Source organism: Dreissena polymorpha, chromosome 6 (assembly GCF_020536995.1).
Source record: "Dreissena polymorpha isolate Duluth1 chromosome 6, UMN_Dpol_1.0, whole genome shotgun sequence".
NCBI lineage: Eukaryota > Metazoa > Mollusca > Bivalvia > Myida > Dreissenidae > Dreissena > Dreissena polymorpha.
In genome coordinates this window covers 67,031,968-67,051,934 of record NC_068360.1, presented here as the reverse complement: position 1 = coordinate 67,051,934, position 19,967 = coordinate 67,031,968, and the positions used below count along the sequence as shown (strand labels likewise).

Here is a 19,967-nt window from a genome sequence, read left to right as displayed (position 1 = left end):
AGAGTTAAAATGAACACAAAGACAGTTTGCTTCCACCAAAAACCTACCTCTGAAATGTGTACGGCCGCGCATTCCGTGTGTTTTAACTGATGTAACTGTTCGGTAGATAGTTTACTGTAACCAGTACTTTCAGTGTACTGGATAGCCTCCCCTGCGTTAATGTTTGCCATTGCATTTAATATAATGATTATTGCTGTCGTAATGTTCTAGATTTTGTACTCTAAAAAGATGAATATTTATATCCTCGTTGTTTGCCTTATTTTATAAAACTGTTATTGTTATGTTTATGATTCCATGCTTCATATCAGATGTTTTATGTCTTGAATAAAAGTATCACGAGCATTTGTTAGTACTATACTGACTACAGTAAAGGTGGAAAGATAAATTGTTTTAGGTGTCCCGCTTTTGGGTCAAATGTCCCGACAATTTTTTATGGAATGTCCCGCTTTGGACATAAAAAAATATGGCATGTATGACTACGGAAGAAATTTATTATATCTCACTCAGTCACTGACAAAATGAGCTTGACACATAAACAACAACCGGATCGGATTTACATCCACATAATATTGTGCGAATCCGATGCAATGCAAATTTCTAATGTTTGATAACGTTTGTTGAATTCGTTATATCAATATGCATTAACTTTCAAGGGGAATAATTTTAATTGAAATGTGCGATTCAATGACAGTGTTATATTGGGATAATAAGTCGTTTAGCCGTTATCATGATAAGTATTTAGTTTGTTGTGTTTCATTTTCATTAAAACATAGTTTTACTGTTTTATCCTTAAAGTAAAACAGTTCAGTAGTCATAATATCTTGAATTTTAAATATTGAAATAGATGTCGGATATTTCATATTTTCGGACGTTGCTACGTAAGCTAGTTGTCAATATAATTATTAATATACTGATTTACCTTTTACGCATACAGTTGTGCAACTGTTGTCTACGTAATGATACGCTATTTAATGTCTATAATGTCTTCCTGCCCCTGATGATAATAAGTCTTTAACTCAACAAACCTGAGCAATGTCAATGGTCTGTCAACATTAGAAAAATATTAGCTAAAGAAACTTCAGCGTACAATTTATATAGTATTGACATACCTGTACGCTGAAGCCAACCCTGTGTCGAAAGTCAACCAGAGTGGTAACATATTTATGTCATGCTATAAATCAAAGATTACTCATTTTCTTGGATACATTTCTACATATATTGATGAATGAATATAAATTACTGCACCGAGGAATATTTTAAGGTTCAAATGTTTCAAATGCATCTTACAATAGATGAAAATAACTCTCATCAGTCTGAAATTCACAATTTTGACACCATTGTCGCTTTGTCCAAGACTAGTTTTAATTTGGATACTTTCGAACGACCTTGACATTTTTTTGCTGAAATTGTAAACATCACTTTCGTTTTGTGAAATCTATTATTTGTGATTAACAACATAAGTCTGGTGGATTATAAAACTGATTTCAATGTGAATCGGGTAGTTTTAAATATTTACTTTTAGTTTGTATTTACACTACAATTTGTTCACAAAACAAGCCAGAATATTCTAAAATACCGGGAAATGTCATTCTGAATTTGAAAACACTTGAGCACATGGTATGTTACTAAAAGTAGAAATACCATCATATGACCGTGAAATCTCGGGAGATTCGCATTTCAAGAAAGTCTGTCACATCGCTGTTTTTCTCCATATGTAAGAGCAGAATAGATAAATTTTAAATGTTTAAGATAGTAGTTTGTGAAAGAATGTATCAGTTAAATGTGAAAAATGTCAATCTTTCCAATCAAGTGATTGATATGGGCCAATAACTGCATTTAAAAGCTGTTTTGGGCCGGTCTTTGTTAACTGTCCACTTTTGGGCATTTTCTGGTTGACTTTCCTAATGGGGTTGGTCCATAACTATAAAGTCGCGCCAGTCAAAAGTCATAAAAAGCGACATTTAAAGTTATGGTAGCCAGAATTAGAAAAATATGTACAACTGAGCAATCAATCATGACAGACTGATGTCTCAGGTTAGTGCAGTGATTTTTCCACCAGATTCTCACCAAGGTGATCCCGGTTGATTTCACCACAATTGAATATATGTCAGTACACAAATAAATTATACAGCAGGTAATGACAATCGATAAATGTCTTAGTTTTAATTTAATTGTTTGCACAAATTTGGACACTCTTTGTGTCTGAGATATGTTGGGTTAAATGACCTTTACAACAAAACATACATCTCTGAATCTGCGATACATTACAGTTAAAGTTTAACACATGTAAAATACCAGTATTCAGATCTGAAAATATCCTTAAAAACTCGTATGGTATGAAATACATATATCTTGTGACGTATTTTCATTTGAAATCTTGAATTTGATGACTGCTTGAATTTAATGACGACAAGTCGGACATGCAGTTAAATATTTTAATACGTCTATCGTGTGACATAATTTCATTTAAACTCTAGATTGTAACGACATTAGTCTGACACGTGCGGCGTTATTTTGTTTAACAGTAAAACAAAAATTAAGTAGACTATCAAAAAAATACAAAAAGTGTACTTGTAAATAAAAACTCCTTCATTCCGTATAAAGATTGTACGTTACAGCAGAGCTCCAGATAACTTTTCTGAGTAATTTGGTTAATACCCACTACTTTTGAGTTCAATTGGGTATTTTCATATTCAATTGGGTACAAAAAAGTCGGTACCCCACTACCGGGTACTTTAATTGACAATTGGGTACCTTTGTTTTAAAATTGGGTATGTTCATTGTCTTAAATTCTCACCTGCTTACCTGAATAAGCTGGTTGTAGTTCCACTCGTAATTGATTAGTTTCAGAGATTTTGTGTAATTATGTAGATGTATCCATAATATACAGTCTTGATTTTTAAAAAAAGTTCAACGATTTTTTCCACCAGTTTTCTTACAATGTAAGCACTGACAGCGATTGCCTCCGACATAATATCGTCAAGAATTAGTTTCACTATATTTTCCGCTTCTGATTTTGTGTTGCCTGCGGTTAAATATCTTAAAATTGAGTTTCTTTGTTCCTAGGATACGATGTTTCCATTTTTAAGGCCTCACGGTTTCGACATTTTCACAACAATAATACGTAGTCACAAAGACACTTTTTTCCGTACATATTATTGTGCTGAAGGTTATACTGAAAGCACTTGGACAAAGCGGAAAGAATCCGGGTATTTCTGACCAGGGTATTTCCGGGACAAATTTACTCATTATGCAAAGGAAAAATATGATATGCGTAATCGGCAATTTCAATTGGGTTTCGGAACGCATGGTTTTATTTTTCTATGCGTAATCGGCAATTTTACATTGGGTATTTACACAAATGCGCACCTTATCTGTAGCTCTGTTACAGTAATCTGTGAAACAAAGTCATTAATAAAACAAAAAAATATGTTTGACCACAACGGTGGCTAATAATGTTTACGAAAAATACAAACAATATAGATTTATCTATTACATAACATGTTAGAATTTTATCATGCATTTATAATCACTCATAAAGAGATTTCAATAAACAGTTACATGCATAGACAGTTTTTTTTAAGCCAGTGTCTTTTGAATTCAGAAAATAATCAAGATAAACCATAAAATTGGAAAAAATAGATAGTAAACCATAAAATTGAGAAAAATGAGGCATTATTAATATGATTATAAATAACAGAATTACAATAATATTGTTTAAAAGTGCATGATTGAGTGCATTTTAAAATTTATATTATAAAATGTTGCTTGAATTTCTTTTTACCTTTCATATGTAAAAAAAGGAATATTATCTGCTAATGCAAAATATGCATAAGCTGGTTTATGGTCATTTCGTAGCAAAAGAGAAGAAAATAAGTGCATTAAATAAATGAATTCATATTTTTGTATCTGGAATAGTTGTACTTTAAATAGATCCTCCACCCTTTTATGGCCGAATAAGAGCTAAATTGCTTTCCGACTTGAAATGAAAAGGCATATTGGTTGATCGTGTAGCGTTTATTTGCAAAATTTGAGAGCCAATCGATAAAGCTTGTTGATGCCAAAACAGGTAATAATAATAATTTATTATCAGGTACATGTACACAAGCAAATAAGTATATTTAACCCTTTCAGTGCGGGAACCGAATTTTAAAGGCCTTTGAAAACAGTTTGGATCCAGATGAGACGCCACAGAACGTGGCGTCTCATCAGGATCCAAACTGTTTGCTATTCTGATAGTATTCTTTGGAAAAAAAATGAAGAAAATGCTGATTTTAGAAATTCAGCAGACAACATTTTAGCAGACGACAAATTTCCCAGCATGCAAAGGGTTATTAAGATGCTTAAGGTGTGGAAGACTCATAACCAGGTTTGGTGTCCCTCAAACCCTAAGCGTCTTGTAATTCCTTATGCAGTTTGTATAGATAGTGCCGCATCCTGACACGTAAAGCTTGTGCTTTGTTGGCAGCGTTAGTTGGCTGTTAACAGGTTCATTGTGGTTATCTCCAACATCAGTCTGTCCGTCTGTCCTAGCCACTATCTCCTACACCATAAGCACTAGAACCTTGAAACTTAAACACATGGTAGCTATGAGCATTATGTGCGACCCTGCACTATTTGGAATTTTGATCTGACCCCTGGGTCAAAAGTTAAAGGGGATGGGGTGGAGACGGGTCAGAGATTTTCACTCATTTTTAGCTCGACTAATATATATGAAATATATATAATGGAGCTATCCTGATCACGTCGGCGTTACCCTTAGCGTGCACATGTTAAAGTTTGTGTACTACCCCAAATATTTTCTTTGTCCTTTAACAAATTACTTTTATATTTTGCATACATGTACTTCTTTACCAACATGACCCTTATCTATAAACAAGAGCAGACAACTGTATCAAGCATTTTGACAGGATTATTGCCCCTTTTATACTAAGAATATGCATACACTGTCACTCCAATATAACGCGGATGACGGGGTCCAAGCCACGCAACAGCGTTATAAACGGAAAGCGTTATAAGTTTTGAGCTAATTTATTTAAGGGGCTATAAAAACAGGTAAAGTATAGCCTATAATATAGGTCTTGTGTATCTTCATGCTGTGTTGTCAACCGCAAATACATGCATGTAAACCGAATCGAGCGATAACAGTATAACTACCGCTTTTCTAATGTGCACATTTATCCGATAATCCAATATAATTACATCACTTACGAAAAAATAATGTTTAACATTTATGACAAGAAATATGTTCACGAACTTCGTAAACAAATTCATATGCCTACGCCATTTTTCAGAAAAATTAGTACAGTGCATTATGGGACACAGCTTTCATTGGACGAGCGAATTTAAATTTATATTGAATGCAATACGAGGCAATACGATACATGTACAAAGAAATGTTTTATTGCGTCATACGCAGCATGTAAAAAACGTGCTTTCCGTGGACTTTCTGATAACTGTCAAAAATTTAATTGCATCTCTGTTAACTATTACACTGCGTTAGCATGTAAATAAATCGTCAGGATTTTTAACCAGGTTTTCCAAAGGAAAAAAATGGTTATTAGATTGGCGAATGCGGGCGGGCTGGCGGAACAAGCTTGTCCGGGCCATAACTATGTCGTTCATTGTCAGATTTTATAATCATTTGGCACATTTGTTCACCATCATTGGACGGTATGTCGCGAAATAATTACGTCGATATCTCCAAGGTCAAGGTCACACTTTGAGTTCAAAGATCAAAAATGGCCATAAATGAGCTTGTCCTGGCCATAACTATGTCATTCATTGTGAGATTTTAAAATCATTTGGCACATTTGTTCACCATCATGGGACGGTGTGTCGCACAAAAGAATCACGTCAATATCTCCAATGTCAAGGTCGCCACGACTAAAAATAGATTTTTTTAAAAAACAAACTTATAAAGGGGGTTAATTTTGTTTGTTCATTTCAAAAGTTCAGTTTGACTTTTCTCCCTTTATCAGATTTTTTTTTTCACAATGAAAACCTGGTTTTGTGACAATTTTGTCCCTTGTTAAATGTATTTTTCGTATACGTACTGAAACATTAAACACACACAAAGATAACTTTATTTATCAAGCATGTGTAGCATATAATAAACAATAACACACTTACACAGCCATATTTTATACCAACGAAATACAATACACGATAAATACGGAACATAAACAGGTAATAGTTTTAAATAACTTTAATTTGATAATTATTCCGCTTGCACTTGCCTTATTGAAATTAGCGCATCGAACCGCTCTGATAGGGAATACATGTAATAAACACCGACTCGCTTGTTTTCACACCTTTATTGACATTACACAACAGATTAACACCATTTAGCTGTCGAGTGTCGTTTAACCTCTAATCGATTAAAATCAGTTAAACGGGCGGATAAAGCAATCAAGCTGTGATCGCCAGCTTCTTTGAATTTATGAAAATACATGAAGTTGCATAACATGGATTTGAATCAGAAATGGAAGGTTGGAGAAAAAAAGGGATCCAAGGATCCCCTGCGTTATATTGGACACAGCGTTATAACGGACCGCACTATATTGGAGTTAAAGCGTATTATTGATAAATCTATGTTAAAGTTTGCATACCACCTCAAATATTTTCTATGTCCTTTGACATATTGCTTTCATATTTTGCATACTTCATAACCAACATGATCCCAATCTATAAACAAGAGCAGACAACTGTATCAAGCATTTTGACAGAATTATTGCTCTTTTATACTTAGAATATGCATATTTTTGATAAATCTATGTTAAAGTTTGCATACCACCTCCAATATTTTCTATGTCCTTTGACATATTGCTTTCATATTTTGCATACTTCTTTACCAACATGATCCCAATCTATAAACAAGAGCAGAAAACTGTATCAAGCATTTGACAGACTTATTGGCATATTGCCCCTTTTATACTTAGATAATTGAACATTTTGCTTAAATTGCCATAACTTCTTTATATATGATCACATTTGATTCATACTTTGACAAAACAACACTTACCTGACATACCACAATGCACTGCACCCAAACTATCCCCCATGCCCCACCCAAGAATTCCCCCCCCCCCCCCAAATTTTATTTTTATAATTATTTTTGAAACTTCATGTTTTAAATTACCACCAACCCACATAAACCACCCCTCTCCATGATGGCTTACATTAACCTGTCAAGCACTCGAAATCTCTTAAGACAATAGTTACGGTCAATCTCAACCATGCATGGCCGCATTACCAAACCTGGGGCGCCCCCTGGGTCAAACATGCGGCGTGGGAATACGCGTCGGCCTCTGCCGCACCATTCTTCACCAATTGACTTCAAATTAATACTAAAGATTTCTTATGACAACACAGTGTCTCGACCATCCATGTTCACATTACCCACCCCAGGGCCCCGCCCACTTTGGTGGTAAAGATCCCAAGCTATTTCAGCATAATTAAAATCCAAGCCATTTTTGTGGTCAAGACCCGAGCTTTCTCACCATAATTAAAATCCAAGCCAGTTTGGTGGCAGAGACCCCGAGCTATTTCAGCATAATTAAAATCCAAGTCAGGTTAGTGGTCAAGATCCTGAACTATTTCGGTATAATTAAAATCCAAGCCAGTTTGGTGGTCAATTTTTGTGGTAAAGACCCCGAGCTTTCTAACCATAATTAAAATCCAAGCCAGTTTGGTGGCGGATACCCTGAGCTATTTCAGCATATTTAAAATCCAAGTCAGTTTAGTGGTCAAGATCCTGAACTATTTTGGTATAATTAAAATCAAGGCCAGTTTGGTGGTCAAGAACCCGAGCTTTTTCACCATAATTAAAATCCTAGCCAGTTTCATGGCCGAGACCTCGAGCTATTTCCGCATATTTAAAATCCAAGCCAGTTTGGTGGTGAAGATCCTGAACTATTTTGGCATAATTAAAATCCAAGCCAGTTTGATGGTCAAGATCCTTAGCTATTTCAGCATAATTAAAATGCAAGCCAGTTTGGTGGTCAAGAACCCGAACTATGAGCATAATTCAAATCCAAGCCAGTTTGGTGGTAAAGATCCCAAGCTTTTTCAGCATAATAAAAATCCCAGCCAGTTTGGTGGTCAAGATCCTGAGCTATTTCAGCATAATTGAATTATAAGCCAGTTTGGTGGTCATGACCCCGAGTTATTTCAGCATAATTAAAATCCAAGCCGTTTTGGTGGTCAAGACCCCAAGCTATTTTAGCATATATTTTTTTGGCATAATTTTTTCTTACCCAATTGTTTTCGTACACACATTTTTTTGTACCCATTTTTTTCTGTTTTTTTACTGAATAATGCCCCCTTTTATAGTTAGAAAATTGAAAATTTGGTTAAGTTTTGTGTTCAGGTCTACTCTTATCCTATTTGTGTTAAGGTCTACTCTTATCCTAAAGTATCAAAGCTGTATCGTCTACTTAATGTTATAAGTCATGTAACTGACATTTTTAAACATTTTATTTCTTTCCCATTTTTGTTTTTTTATTAAGGCGACATACATCAACTGTTTAATAATAATTATTAAGTCTACCGTTTTGGTAAAAATAATGTTTTTTAACTAAATTTTCAAAATGGACATTACGGACACATGTCATTTGCTGAATGTAAAAAGTAGCATAACTGATATTTAGTTAAATTTTCAGGAGAAGGAAAAAACTGCTTTATTGAAATAAAATAGGGATACTAACAGAGTAAAACAAACACATGGGATATTTTCAGATTTGAATACTGGTATTTTACGCATATTTAGGCAGTTCTGTGTACCAAGGATAAATACAATACTTAAACATTCATGTACAATGCACAATACTAAAAACCTTAATTGTAACTGTAATGTATTTCAGATTCGGAGATGTCTGTGTTGTTTCTAATGTCATGTGAAAAATTAAGTTTATATGTATATAGGTTTAAAATTGCAAATTGTCCTCTTACTTGCCCTTGTATTTCAAGATAGAATACTTTCCTTCCCAGAGGAAAGAGATCTGGGTTTGAATCCCAGTTGGGGCTTCAGAGGATGATTCATTTTAAGAAAAATAAATATACTTGCTTTACTTTGTCTCTAACTTAACCAAATAACTCTGACAATGCCTTTACAAGTATGCAGTTTTTGATAATTCAATTATGCAAGAAACATGTATAATTTTAGGGTAGACTAAGACAGCAAACTAAGAATGGGCATCCATTTTAGTTTTTTTAAGTCAAAACAACAATAAATGCATATAGGAACACATATTTAAATTAAAAATGCAACAATCAGAGGACATAATCAATTAAATAGTAAATGACTACTTTAAATATTTTTGAGCACTGTTTGTTTTTCAGAGATTTGTGAATATGCCGTTTAATGTTCTTCCCATTGAACTAATGCAATATGTGCTATGGAACTGGAATCATATAGTGTTGGAAAGCTGATGTTTCACGTCCAGAGGGTCCTTGCTTCCTGAAAGCTGAAAATTGTATATGATCTCCCCACTCATTCCATCCCGCGAAACCCTTAAGGTGTCGCAAGTCTAGTATAAAGTTTGTAAACGCAAAACCGATTGTAAGTTTAACAAAATGAAAAATCATGAAAATTGCGGTGTAATACTAAATTATGTATACACTGCATTCAAACAAGCGAACACTTTACTGTATTATCACTATCATTTCGTCTAGAGATAGTCATAAATGTAAATAACGGAAATAATATGGCGTGTGTAAGCTTTTCTTCGACAATGTGAGTAACCTATCGATAAAGTTTACGTGGACAATATCAACAACATTTATGGTGCCGAACAAATTAATTTTGCTTCTTGGTGTCCATGGTTTTAATCCTACATATAATATTATAATGGCAACTCTTTTGTTTGCTTTTATAATGATCGTTAATACAATCAATATTATAATACTCGCATTTAATATAGTGTTGTTTTTTTAATCAAAAAATATAAATTATATGAAAAATCCTTTAAATCCCTAAATTCCGTCGTCGCCATTTAACTATTTAAACTAATTAAAACCCATAACACTATGTACATCGTATGGTGCAAATTGATGCTCTGATAAGTGTATTTAACGAATTATGTTATTATGTTTGTCGTTGAGCACACAGACCTAGATCGTTTAGCCCATTAAAGACTTCTAGCGTGATAATCAAATTCAATTATGTGTACGAGTTCTGATACCACGCATTTTTGCGTTTATTTTGTCTACCCTAAACCAATTTAAAAGGACTTTACGGCTTGGCAAAAAATGACAATGATTTAAAACAAAAGCAACTGAAGTCAACTGCTATATCATTTTCAAAGTTATGAAACGCAAATACTTGATTTAAGGGATCGAACATTTGGATTTGTGATTGTAACAGTTAAAACAGAAACGTGCTAATCTTATACAAGTGGAGCTGTTTTTGGTTATTGATTTCGCAGAAAAATAAACTTGCGAGCAATTATATATATATACAACCATTTATATGTATATTTTGCACCATTTGCTGGCAACAAAACTTTATTGCCATTTGTTTTACAAATACCGCCCATTTGATGCTCATTATAGCTACGCAAAGAATTTATTTTATTATTTCATTACAGCTAAGGTGTATATATATATACACACATATATATATATATATATATATATATATATATATATATATATATATATATATATATATATATATATATATATATATATATATATACATATATATATGGCAGGATATCTGATACAGATTTATTTACAGTAATATATATTTTATCATGTTTGACTATGCATATTTACTCAAATATTTATAATTAAATGTGTGTAAGAATCTATATAAGATGTTGTAAAGATAAAAACGTTGAAGATGATAAGATAGTTGTATTTACAAAATGTATTAAAAGGCATAAAATAATATTTGTTAAGCTCAACACACGGATGATTTACAAATACATTTATATTACCTAAGAAAATAATATTTTCTCATAAGAAACAATTTATAAATAATAAATAACATTGTTTTGACACATTTTGCTACCAATAAAAGTATATAAAGACATTTCTTAATAAATGTCCAGAAACTGTTCACTTAGTTTGAGAAAGTGTATTTGATCCAGGTTTAAACTATGTCTTATACAATTTAAGTACTACTATATAACTAACTGTGTTAGTTCATTCCTAATCTCTGCTTACTGTGCACATTAAAAGATTGAATGATGAAGGTAGTATATCTAAACTAAATGTATTTAAAACGTATAGTGAATAGAAGGCAACATGTGTTGCAGTTCATTACGTCCAAAATAAACAAAATCATCAACAATAACATTGACGCCTTACAAACCTTCAAGACATTCGTCTATTTTCCGAACAAAATATCATGTGCGCAGTTTATCCAATATGGAAGTATGAGATACCGATATCTCCCAAATCGAGTATTGAACACTGTCAAGAAAGATGACTTTTAGCCTGCACGTGCATCAAATTTTGAAAACACTTTAGCGCCAGTTAGGTTAGGCAAAATGTTGTCAATTTATCTTGATGGATAATGCGGTCTCATAATAGCGCCTTTTAAATTTTTTGGGTCAATAGACACCCGGATAGAACCACTGGGCTTTTCAACAGTGACCAATTAGGACGGTTCAGTAACTTTGGTATTACAACATCCTTAACCATTCTGTTAAACTCTTTTTTAGTCTGTCTTTGATTGCTACAGGAACACGTCTATGTGGGTGCATAACTGGAACAGCATACATTTTATTCAAATGTCAGATTCCCCTGGAAGAGTTCCTAGACCAGTAAAACATCAGAGTATTAAGACACCACCGTGTACTTTGTGTAACAAAGTTAAGCTTCAATTTCTGGCACAAATCTAATTAGATTCATTATCATGCATGTGTATATACCTAATATGGGAATGGAGGCGCTGTCTACAATGTAAAGGTCCTAATATAACTGTTTACCGGCGTAGCAACACTGAAGACGAATTATGCAATGAACCTTAAGTGCTGTTCCATAGTAAGCTGGTAGTTTCATGTTAGTGTTTTTGAGTGGACATTTAATCCCTAAAGATGCGAAAAGTAATGGAATGATATTGACCTGTGCACCGGAGTCAATTTTGAACATTATTTTTGTTTCTGGTGGACCAACATTGAGTTTAACATGAGCTTGATTATTTTGCTTATCATAAACAACCTTGATCCTTGGTATCACTTTGATCTGAGTCAAAACAGACATTTACCTCATTAATGTTTGCTCTATGTTTAGTTCTTGTGCTGTTTTCCTTGCTTTTCTGGAAACACACTGTTGCAAAATGGTTCATACTCAATAATTGCATGTCTTCCCCTTTTCCTGGCAATGCTCTAGTTTGTGATGCCAACTACTACCACCGTTTGGATATTTCCCCCTGTTTAGGTCCCGTTCCTCCGTTGTGGCTTGGATCCGGATTTTGCTTGCCGTTTTGGTCGACTGGCGACAGCATGTATACCACTGTTGTCCATGGACTTCATGTTGGCATTGTCACTGGTATGAAGTGATTGTATATCGAAAATATCAAATAGTTTTTCTTTTGTTTTATAACAAATGGCCACGATTTCTTCGATAAAACCCACCATCTTCAGCTTCAACAATATAATGCCTTTCATGTATTTGTTTTCGCACAATAGCAAGTTTATAACGTTTAGGTTTTTGGATTCTGACAGTGTCTCCCTGTGATAAATGTTAAACTGATTTTGCGTGTTTGTCATATCTTGCCTCTGAAATATATTGTGATTTTGACACGTTGTCTTGGATGTGTTTGTTATTTTGTAACTTTAGCTCCAAATGTCTTTGTGTAAATGGCAATATGAATATTGTTTCCCTGCTCATGACTACTCTTTGGTATCAAAATGTTATGAAATTGGATAAATTAACTGGTATTAATTTGTCGAAGTTCAATGTATTTCTTATCCCGTGAGAAAGTTACATTACTAACCACATTTCTACAGTGTTAATTGGATATATTAACAATGTTTTAGACTGACACAACGCCACAATGTATGTCATTTTTTCAGATAACTGGAGAAGGGTTCTCAGGATGTTAAAATTAACCAGAAGTGTGTTAGAGTAATCATTAGTGCTGTGCCAATTAATGTCTATACACAGATACAAATAAATATCTCCCGAAGAAAACATTTATTTCAAAAGAAGGGAGATATCCCATAGTCTAATGAATAGTTAACTGAATTATACTAAACTCGTACCTTAAGAGTTGTCTTGAATATGATTATGCTATTTAGTTTGTTTGACACTTGTAGCTTGGACATTATTAAATAAACATGTAGCCACATACGCCTTTATGTAACCAAAATTAATTCAAAGGTCAATTAAACAATATAAATGTACTTTATTTCGATATTGTGTGTTGACTGTGAGGCGGAGTGGATCTTAACGGCACTTATAATTCATAATGCAATATAGTTAAACTCTCGCAATTTATGTAAACACAGTTGCAAACAAAAGCACTCAAGCACTTAAGTGTTATCAGCGGCTGTAAAATACGGAGCCGCAATATGCCACATCAGTACCGCTATAGCTCTGTTGTATAAATATTGATACAACATAGTTCAACTGATAAAGATAACAACATCATATCTTAAACAAATTAATTGTATTATGTCATTGTTGCTGCTGCGTCTTTTACCTCCATAATAATAATAATAATTAAAAGAAGAAGAAAAAGAAGAAGAAGAAGAAGAAGAAGAAGAATTATAATAATAATAATACGACGAATACTACTACTACTTCTACTACCACTACTACAACTACTCCTAGTACTACAATTACCACTAGTACTACTTCTACTCTTATTATTATTATTATTTTATTTATTTTTATTATTATTATTATTATTATTGTTTAATTATAATATTAATTATTAAAATAATAAGTGAATACTAATTATTACAATGATAATTGTCATGATAACCACAGTATACACATTTACAACCATTTTAGCGTTCACCACTGTATAACTGCAATTGTTTTACCTCTCCTATTTCTACTGCTTCTTTCACCAACGGAGTATTTCAAGTATTCGCCTTATCATCTACAAATTTCGAACAACCTTAATACCAAACGGCTTACAGAAGATAAAGATTCAAGGACATACACATCCAGCTTACTTTACAGCCTAGCGAAGATAAACATTGGAACGCAGTCATATCAAGCGGACCTTAACCTCTCCGAAATAAACATGAATTCGTGTGTAAAAGCTTTTCGTGTTTCACACTTTAGACAAGTGTGCAAACATGTTAGAGTTTTTAGTATTTATGGTGGATGTATTTCTGTTGCGTCTAAAAATGGATTCTTTCAAGTGCACGAGAGATTGTTTTCAACGGAGGTCAGTTGGATATTTGATATATATAAGCATTTTGTGTCAAATGTAATTGTACCTTCTGATTTAACTGTTTGCATACTTTCTTCCTCTGTGTTTGTTCACTTTCCTAATGCTATTGCACTTCGCGTGACTCGGAATAATACTACATTGTTAGTCGAAATGTTTATATTAAGATCGACCTAAATTTATTGACACAGCGAAAGCTCGAATACGTCCTTGTCGGCTCGGGTACAAAACAAAACTACCCAAGCCGACAATTACTAATAGAGCAATTGTTATTATTGAATAAGCATATTCATACAGGAGCAATGCGTTAACACCCGCATTGTAAGTTTGATCTTAAGCGGTGTATCGAGGTTTCTTGTTTATCGAGGTATAACAACACACCGCTGGTTCTATGTGTTTGTTTATATCGGAAGGCAAGTGTTACAGACAGTCTAAAAATAGCTCGTATGTACTATATACTCATAAGTATCAATGTAGATTTAGCATCACACTTTATCATAGGTATGACGTTCAGATGAAGCAAGGAACGACTTAATAATGAACATAATTATCAACAATCATAAACAGAATATTAAATAGTCAAGTATTAACCTTAGTAGAATATAGATGTCGAATATAACTATAGAAACAGCAGTTAAACATAAAACACATGTAACCGCAGAGCACTATCAACATATTTAATGTAATTGTTAAAGGGTGTGCTCTTAGTTATACATTGCCGGCCGATATTTATGGAAGGAAATTTAAGAAAACATAAGATTCTTAGTTATAATAAGTTTGCGAATAAATGACTAATTTTTGTGTAAAGATTAACTTTGCATTCCAAAATACGAATCTGGTTCACGTGACTTTCACTTTGTTGCGTCGATATTTTAATTATATTTGCAATACCGACATGTGTATATGTACATAACTGTTAATGGCTGTTTAGTCAGCTGTCTTATAGTATATTGTTATTAAATTATTCTTAATGTTAATCAAAAATAACATTTACGAGTTAAAAATGTGATCTTATAGCTTAAGACTGGCATGTTTATTTCTAAAGCAATTTCGTGCATCTAATCAACGTACGTAGTGGTACTTTTTCACTTTCATGAAGATTGTTGCTTGCAAATAATAGTTTAAAATTGCTTATTTCAAAACTAGGATTTGCAACTTGAATGTGTACATGTCAATTCATAAAGAGCTCGGAATCAAATTACTTGATATGTTCACTACAATCGTCGCTAATTTATGTTTAACCACCGATGTCAAACGGAGTTACCCACGACCGTAACAAGATATGCGTCTCTAGTTCTATAGAAAGAGACGTGAATTAATAAAGGGGTTCACTTTTATTTTCGAAGCCTGTCGTTTTGAAAACAAATCTAAAGTTTTCCGGTACATTGGGCCATTAAGTGTTCGTACTTTAAGAAGCACTTTCGCATTCTTAACACAGTTACATTTCATGTATACAAGGTAAGAGAAAACTAGAGTTTGTAATACACCCAGCCACCACATGTGTACAATAAATGAATGCCTAATTTAAAAGGGATTGGCTATCTTTTGTAATTTTTAATTTAGGATGATACAAATCGCACATACACAACTTCATAGCGAAATTAACAACGCCTGCAAGTTTGAATGCATGCTGAAACGTGTATTGGAACGCATTCGCATACGCTTGTGTCTACGAACAGACGTATAGACTGAAAGACGGACTGATATAAATATGTTAATGGTGATTCCAGTATACCCCCATCACTTCGTTACAGGGGATTTGCAAATACCTTTCAGCAATATTAATACAGTATGGTATAAGTCATCGATTTGTCTTTTTAAGCCGTGTTCGTTAAACCATGTTTACTGAAGAATCGATCACAAGCGCGTCACATTGGATAATTATTTGATATTCATCAATTAATCTGATGTTATTCGCTTTCTGAAATTAAATGGCCCAGTATTGTTAGTTATGTTAAGATGACGTAATTCATAAGAAAGTATGGTACATAGTGTTCTTTTAGATATAATCAGTTTGTGTGCATCGTCTAAAAGAACATTTAAAAATAAGAATTGATAGAATCGAATATATATTTTCTGTTATGGTTTATTGTCGGATAATACACGATCAGATTATAGTGGCTTGCTATCAAATCAACACACTATGGTTAAAAAATATTATTTCTTAAACTCTTATCTCGATTCTAAATTAAAAGAGAGCCAATATTTAAAGGGATCTGACAATTTTATCACTTAGCGAACATGCACGTGGCTAATATAAGAATCATTGGTTACATTTTTACAATAGCAAATGTGACCGATTTGAGTAATATTCAACATAATCAATTAAAACCCGCCGTGTTTTCGACCGCCATTTTGTTTGAAGGATAGAAATACCACTGGCAGCGGCACTAACAACGGTTTCAAATGCTACCCCCTCGCAACGCGCATCCTGACCCTACAATCTCGAACCACAGGTCTATTAGATGATTGGATTGTGGTGATACGCGATCGGTCGAATGTAAGGTCATGATAATAAATAGATAAAATAAAGTTGGAATACATTCGAGGGAAAACTATCGGCATGTAATGATAATAAATAATGAAAATAAAAACGTGTACTCAGCGGGAAATCCGTCATCCTTAGTCTAATTCAACCACGTTTGCCAAACTACGCAAATTCTCGTCGCAAGATGTGGTGTTCTCATATACATATTTAAAATGGGTTCGTATAGGTCGAGGTAAAAATAAAATGCTGTTTCCGTGTTTTCTAGCGGAAGTCATGTGTTTAACTAAATACAAAGTTGATCCTAAAAGGCATGTTTTCACCGTTTAAATAAGGATAATAAATATGCTAAAGTTGTTCCTGAACCCGAAAAATTTGATATACAAGATCAGTCTAGCAATATGTGTAAGAGAATTATGACGTTTTTTTAATGCTGTAATGGTATTTTTTAAAAGTCGAATTGAAAATCCGTGTTATACGTTTCGCGTAATACATAAATTATAGGGATACGCAAAATGTTGGGACTTGTTTTGATATTTTAACCGGGAATTTCTAGTTGATCAAACCGAGAACGGCATACGGTCTGATTAATACTATGTTTTAAACTTTCATAAACATTGAATATTTTCAGAGGAAAGGTCGTCGTGTAGCATTTGTGACCGGATCGACAAGTGGAATTGGGCTGGGTATTGCCCAACGTCTTGCGCAGAACGGATATGACATAATCATAACTGGCGTTGCGTCACAGAACGATATCGATAATGCCTTGACAATTCTGAAAAGGTTTGTGAGGACAAGTTGAGTAAAAAAAGTATTGAAAGTTTCGTTTGTGTTGTGGTTGTCTTACATTTTCAAAATATGTTAAATCGCGCTTTAAATCGTACGCATCAGAAATAGAAATCATTGTTTAGTGATGATATCTAACATTACAAAAAAGCTCACTTTTGTAATGTAGAGTTTTTTATAATTTCAGCAAACACGGGGTCAATTGCACGTTTCATGGAGCGGATTTCACGAAGGAATCTGAGGTAGCCCAATTATGTACAGAAATATCGCGCATGTATCCGCATGGTATAGACGCCCTCGTCAATAATGCGGGTAAGGTCATATGTGAGACAAACGTTATTTCGTGTATAGTTTAGCTCCGTTATGGATACCTTATTTGTTTATTGTATTTCATTTTTTTAATGGTAAGCACTGAAACCAGTCAGGTCTCCATGAACGAGTATCATGATTTTGGTGGCGATTGTTGGTCTCTATTACCGTTCGGAAATACAATCAGGTTGTTTAATATTCTTAGCGCAAGGAGCGTCATTTTTTTCGCGAAAGTACACGCGCGGTTACCTTAACGCCTTTATAGACAAATTGCAAAATTACAGTTGGTACTTTCCCATTAATTACGTGAAAAGAAGCCCCACAATTAAGCACAGCAGCCTCAGACACAGATTGAATTGAAGACCAAATAAAAAAATATACATTAACAAACTAAATCAGAAACTAAAAATGACAACCAAATCAGTAACGAAAATGTATGAATGCCTTATTACAACTCATTATTGTTCAGATTGAAGCCCCGTGGATTTAATCCAATCCAACATAATATTTCCTTTTTATTTATTTAGCTAGTTATCAACGTTCAATCGACACCATGCCCTTAAATACAAGTGTGTGTGTGTTTACTCCCTAAGGAATCCAGCATGTGGCGCCCCTAGAAGATTTTCCGGTGGATATCTGGCATAAAATGGTGGCAATCCATCTGACGTCATCATTCCTTCTACTACGTTACTTCATTCCTTTCATGAAGAAAAAGGGTGAGTTCGCATACATTACGGTTCATGTTTATGTTAATTTATTATAATGTTCATTTTAGCGTATTTGTACAAATGGCAATAACTTGCTGCAACTTGGACAGGATTTAATAAACATATACCAATCATTTACTTATCTATTTTGTAAACATCTCAACATTTCAGGCTGGGGTCGTATTGTCAACATTTCTTCAATCAACGGACTGATTGCCATGCCTGGCAAAGGACCATATTGCTCCATGAAGCACGCACTTATTGGACTTACTAAGGTATTGTGTCGATTCATCGATGAACTATATTCACTGATAAATTTATAGTCTTGCATTTGATTGTGAACGTGGCATACGCTAAGCTTATTCAGGCTTCTAGGTCAATATATTTCGTGAAAAATAGTGTATTTTATAAACGAAAACTTCTTTTAAATGCTTCAATCATGATATGTTTGCTTCTTCTGCAGGCCGTAGCTCTTGAGACGGCCGAGAACGGTATTACGTGTAACGCCGTGTGCCCTGCGTACGTCGAAACTGAACGTAAGTTAACGTCATGTACGTTGTTTCCTTTCAAGTCGCACACAACATTCCAACATGCAAATACCATATCCGAACTATACTACCGACCCAAATGTCGGAGTTGGCGTCCGCGATATGTTATGATAGAGGTATCCGTTCAAATAAACCTCATTATCACTGTTCTACTATGGATATTCTATTGAAGCTTCACACACGTGTTCGGGTTCACTGTGTGAGGTGACTAACCTTTTTATTACATCTCTTAAATGGAATTTAGCATAATAATACTATAATACTTATTGCACTTTTTGATTTAAGCTAAACGGTCAACTTCTATATATCTATGTTACATTAAAAGGCGTTAAATTGTAAATTGTTTTTTCGTGGCAGCGACATTCCGGTTAAAGTTTGCATGCACATCGATCTCCGCAAAATACACTGAATTTGGTTTGTGGTTTTGTGCTTGAAAAGTGTGGGAATGAAGCTTGGATGCAAACCCTGCTTTCGATATTTTATGTTAATTAATAAATTAATAAAATGTTTAAAATATGGCATGGCCACAGGTCTTTTTGTAATTTATGAATGTTCAGCTGTCAAGAGACATTCAATATAAAAAGCGCCACTTATTTATATTGAATACGGTCATCACCTTTCAACACTAAAAACTTACTTTTTCACAGAAAAAAATGTTTACATTTGTAGAAGTTCATGTTTAAATATAATGTGTGTAAAGTACTATATAAATCGTTTATTTGTATATTATATCTGATATAGTAAAACAAGTGGCCTTAATTAAGCTCTCGCCC

At 33.8% G+C, this 19,967-nt stretch overlaps 1 protein-coding gene across 1 annotated transcript in view; it reads left to right on the top strand.

The window, feature by feature from the left end:
- Positions 1–14,118: 14,118 nt before the first annotated feature.
- The window catches only part of LOC127835772 (uncharacterized), a 23,339-nt gene continuing 17,490 nt past the window's right edge, over positions 14,119–19,967 (top strand). The window contains exons 1-6 of the mRNA XM_052362210.1: positions 14,119–14,356; positions 17,476–17,627; positions 17,818–17,942; positions 18,533–18,655; positions 18,818–18,921; positions 19,110–19,182. Coding sequence (XP_052218170.1) covers positions 14,210–14,356; positions 17,476–17,627; positions 17,818–17,942; positions 18,533–18,655; positions 18,818–18,921; positions 19,110–19,182 — 724 coding nt within the window. The 5' untranslated portion in view covers positions 14,119–14,209. The remainder of the gene's footprint in view (positions 14,357–17,475; positions 17,628–17,817; positions 17,943–18,532; positions 18,656–18,817; positions 18,922–19,109; positions 19,183–19,967) is intronic.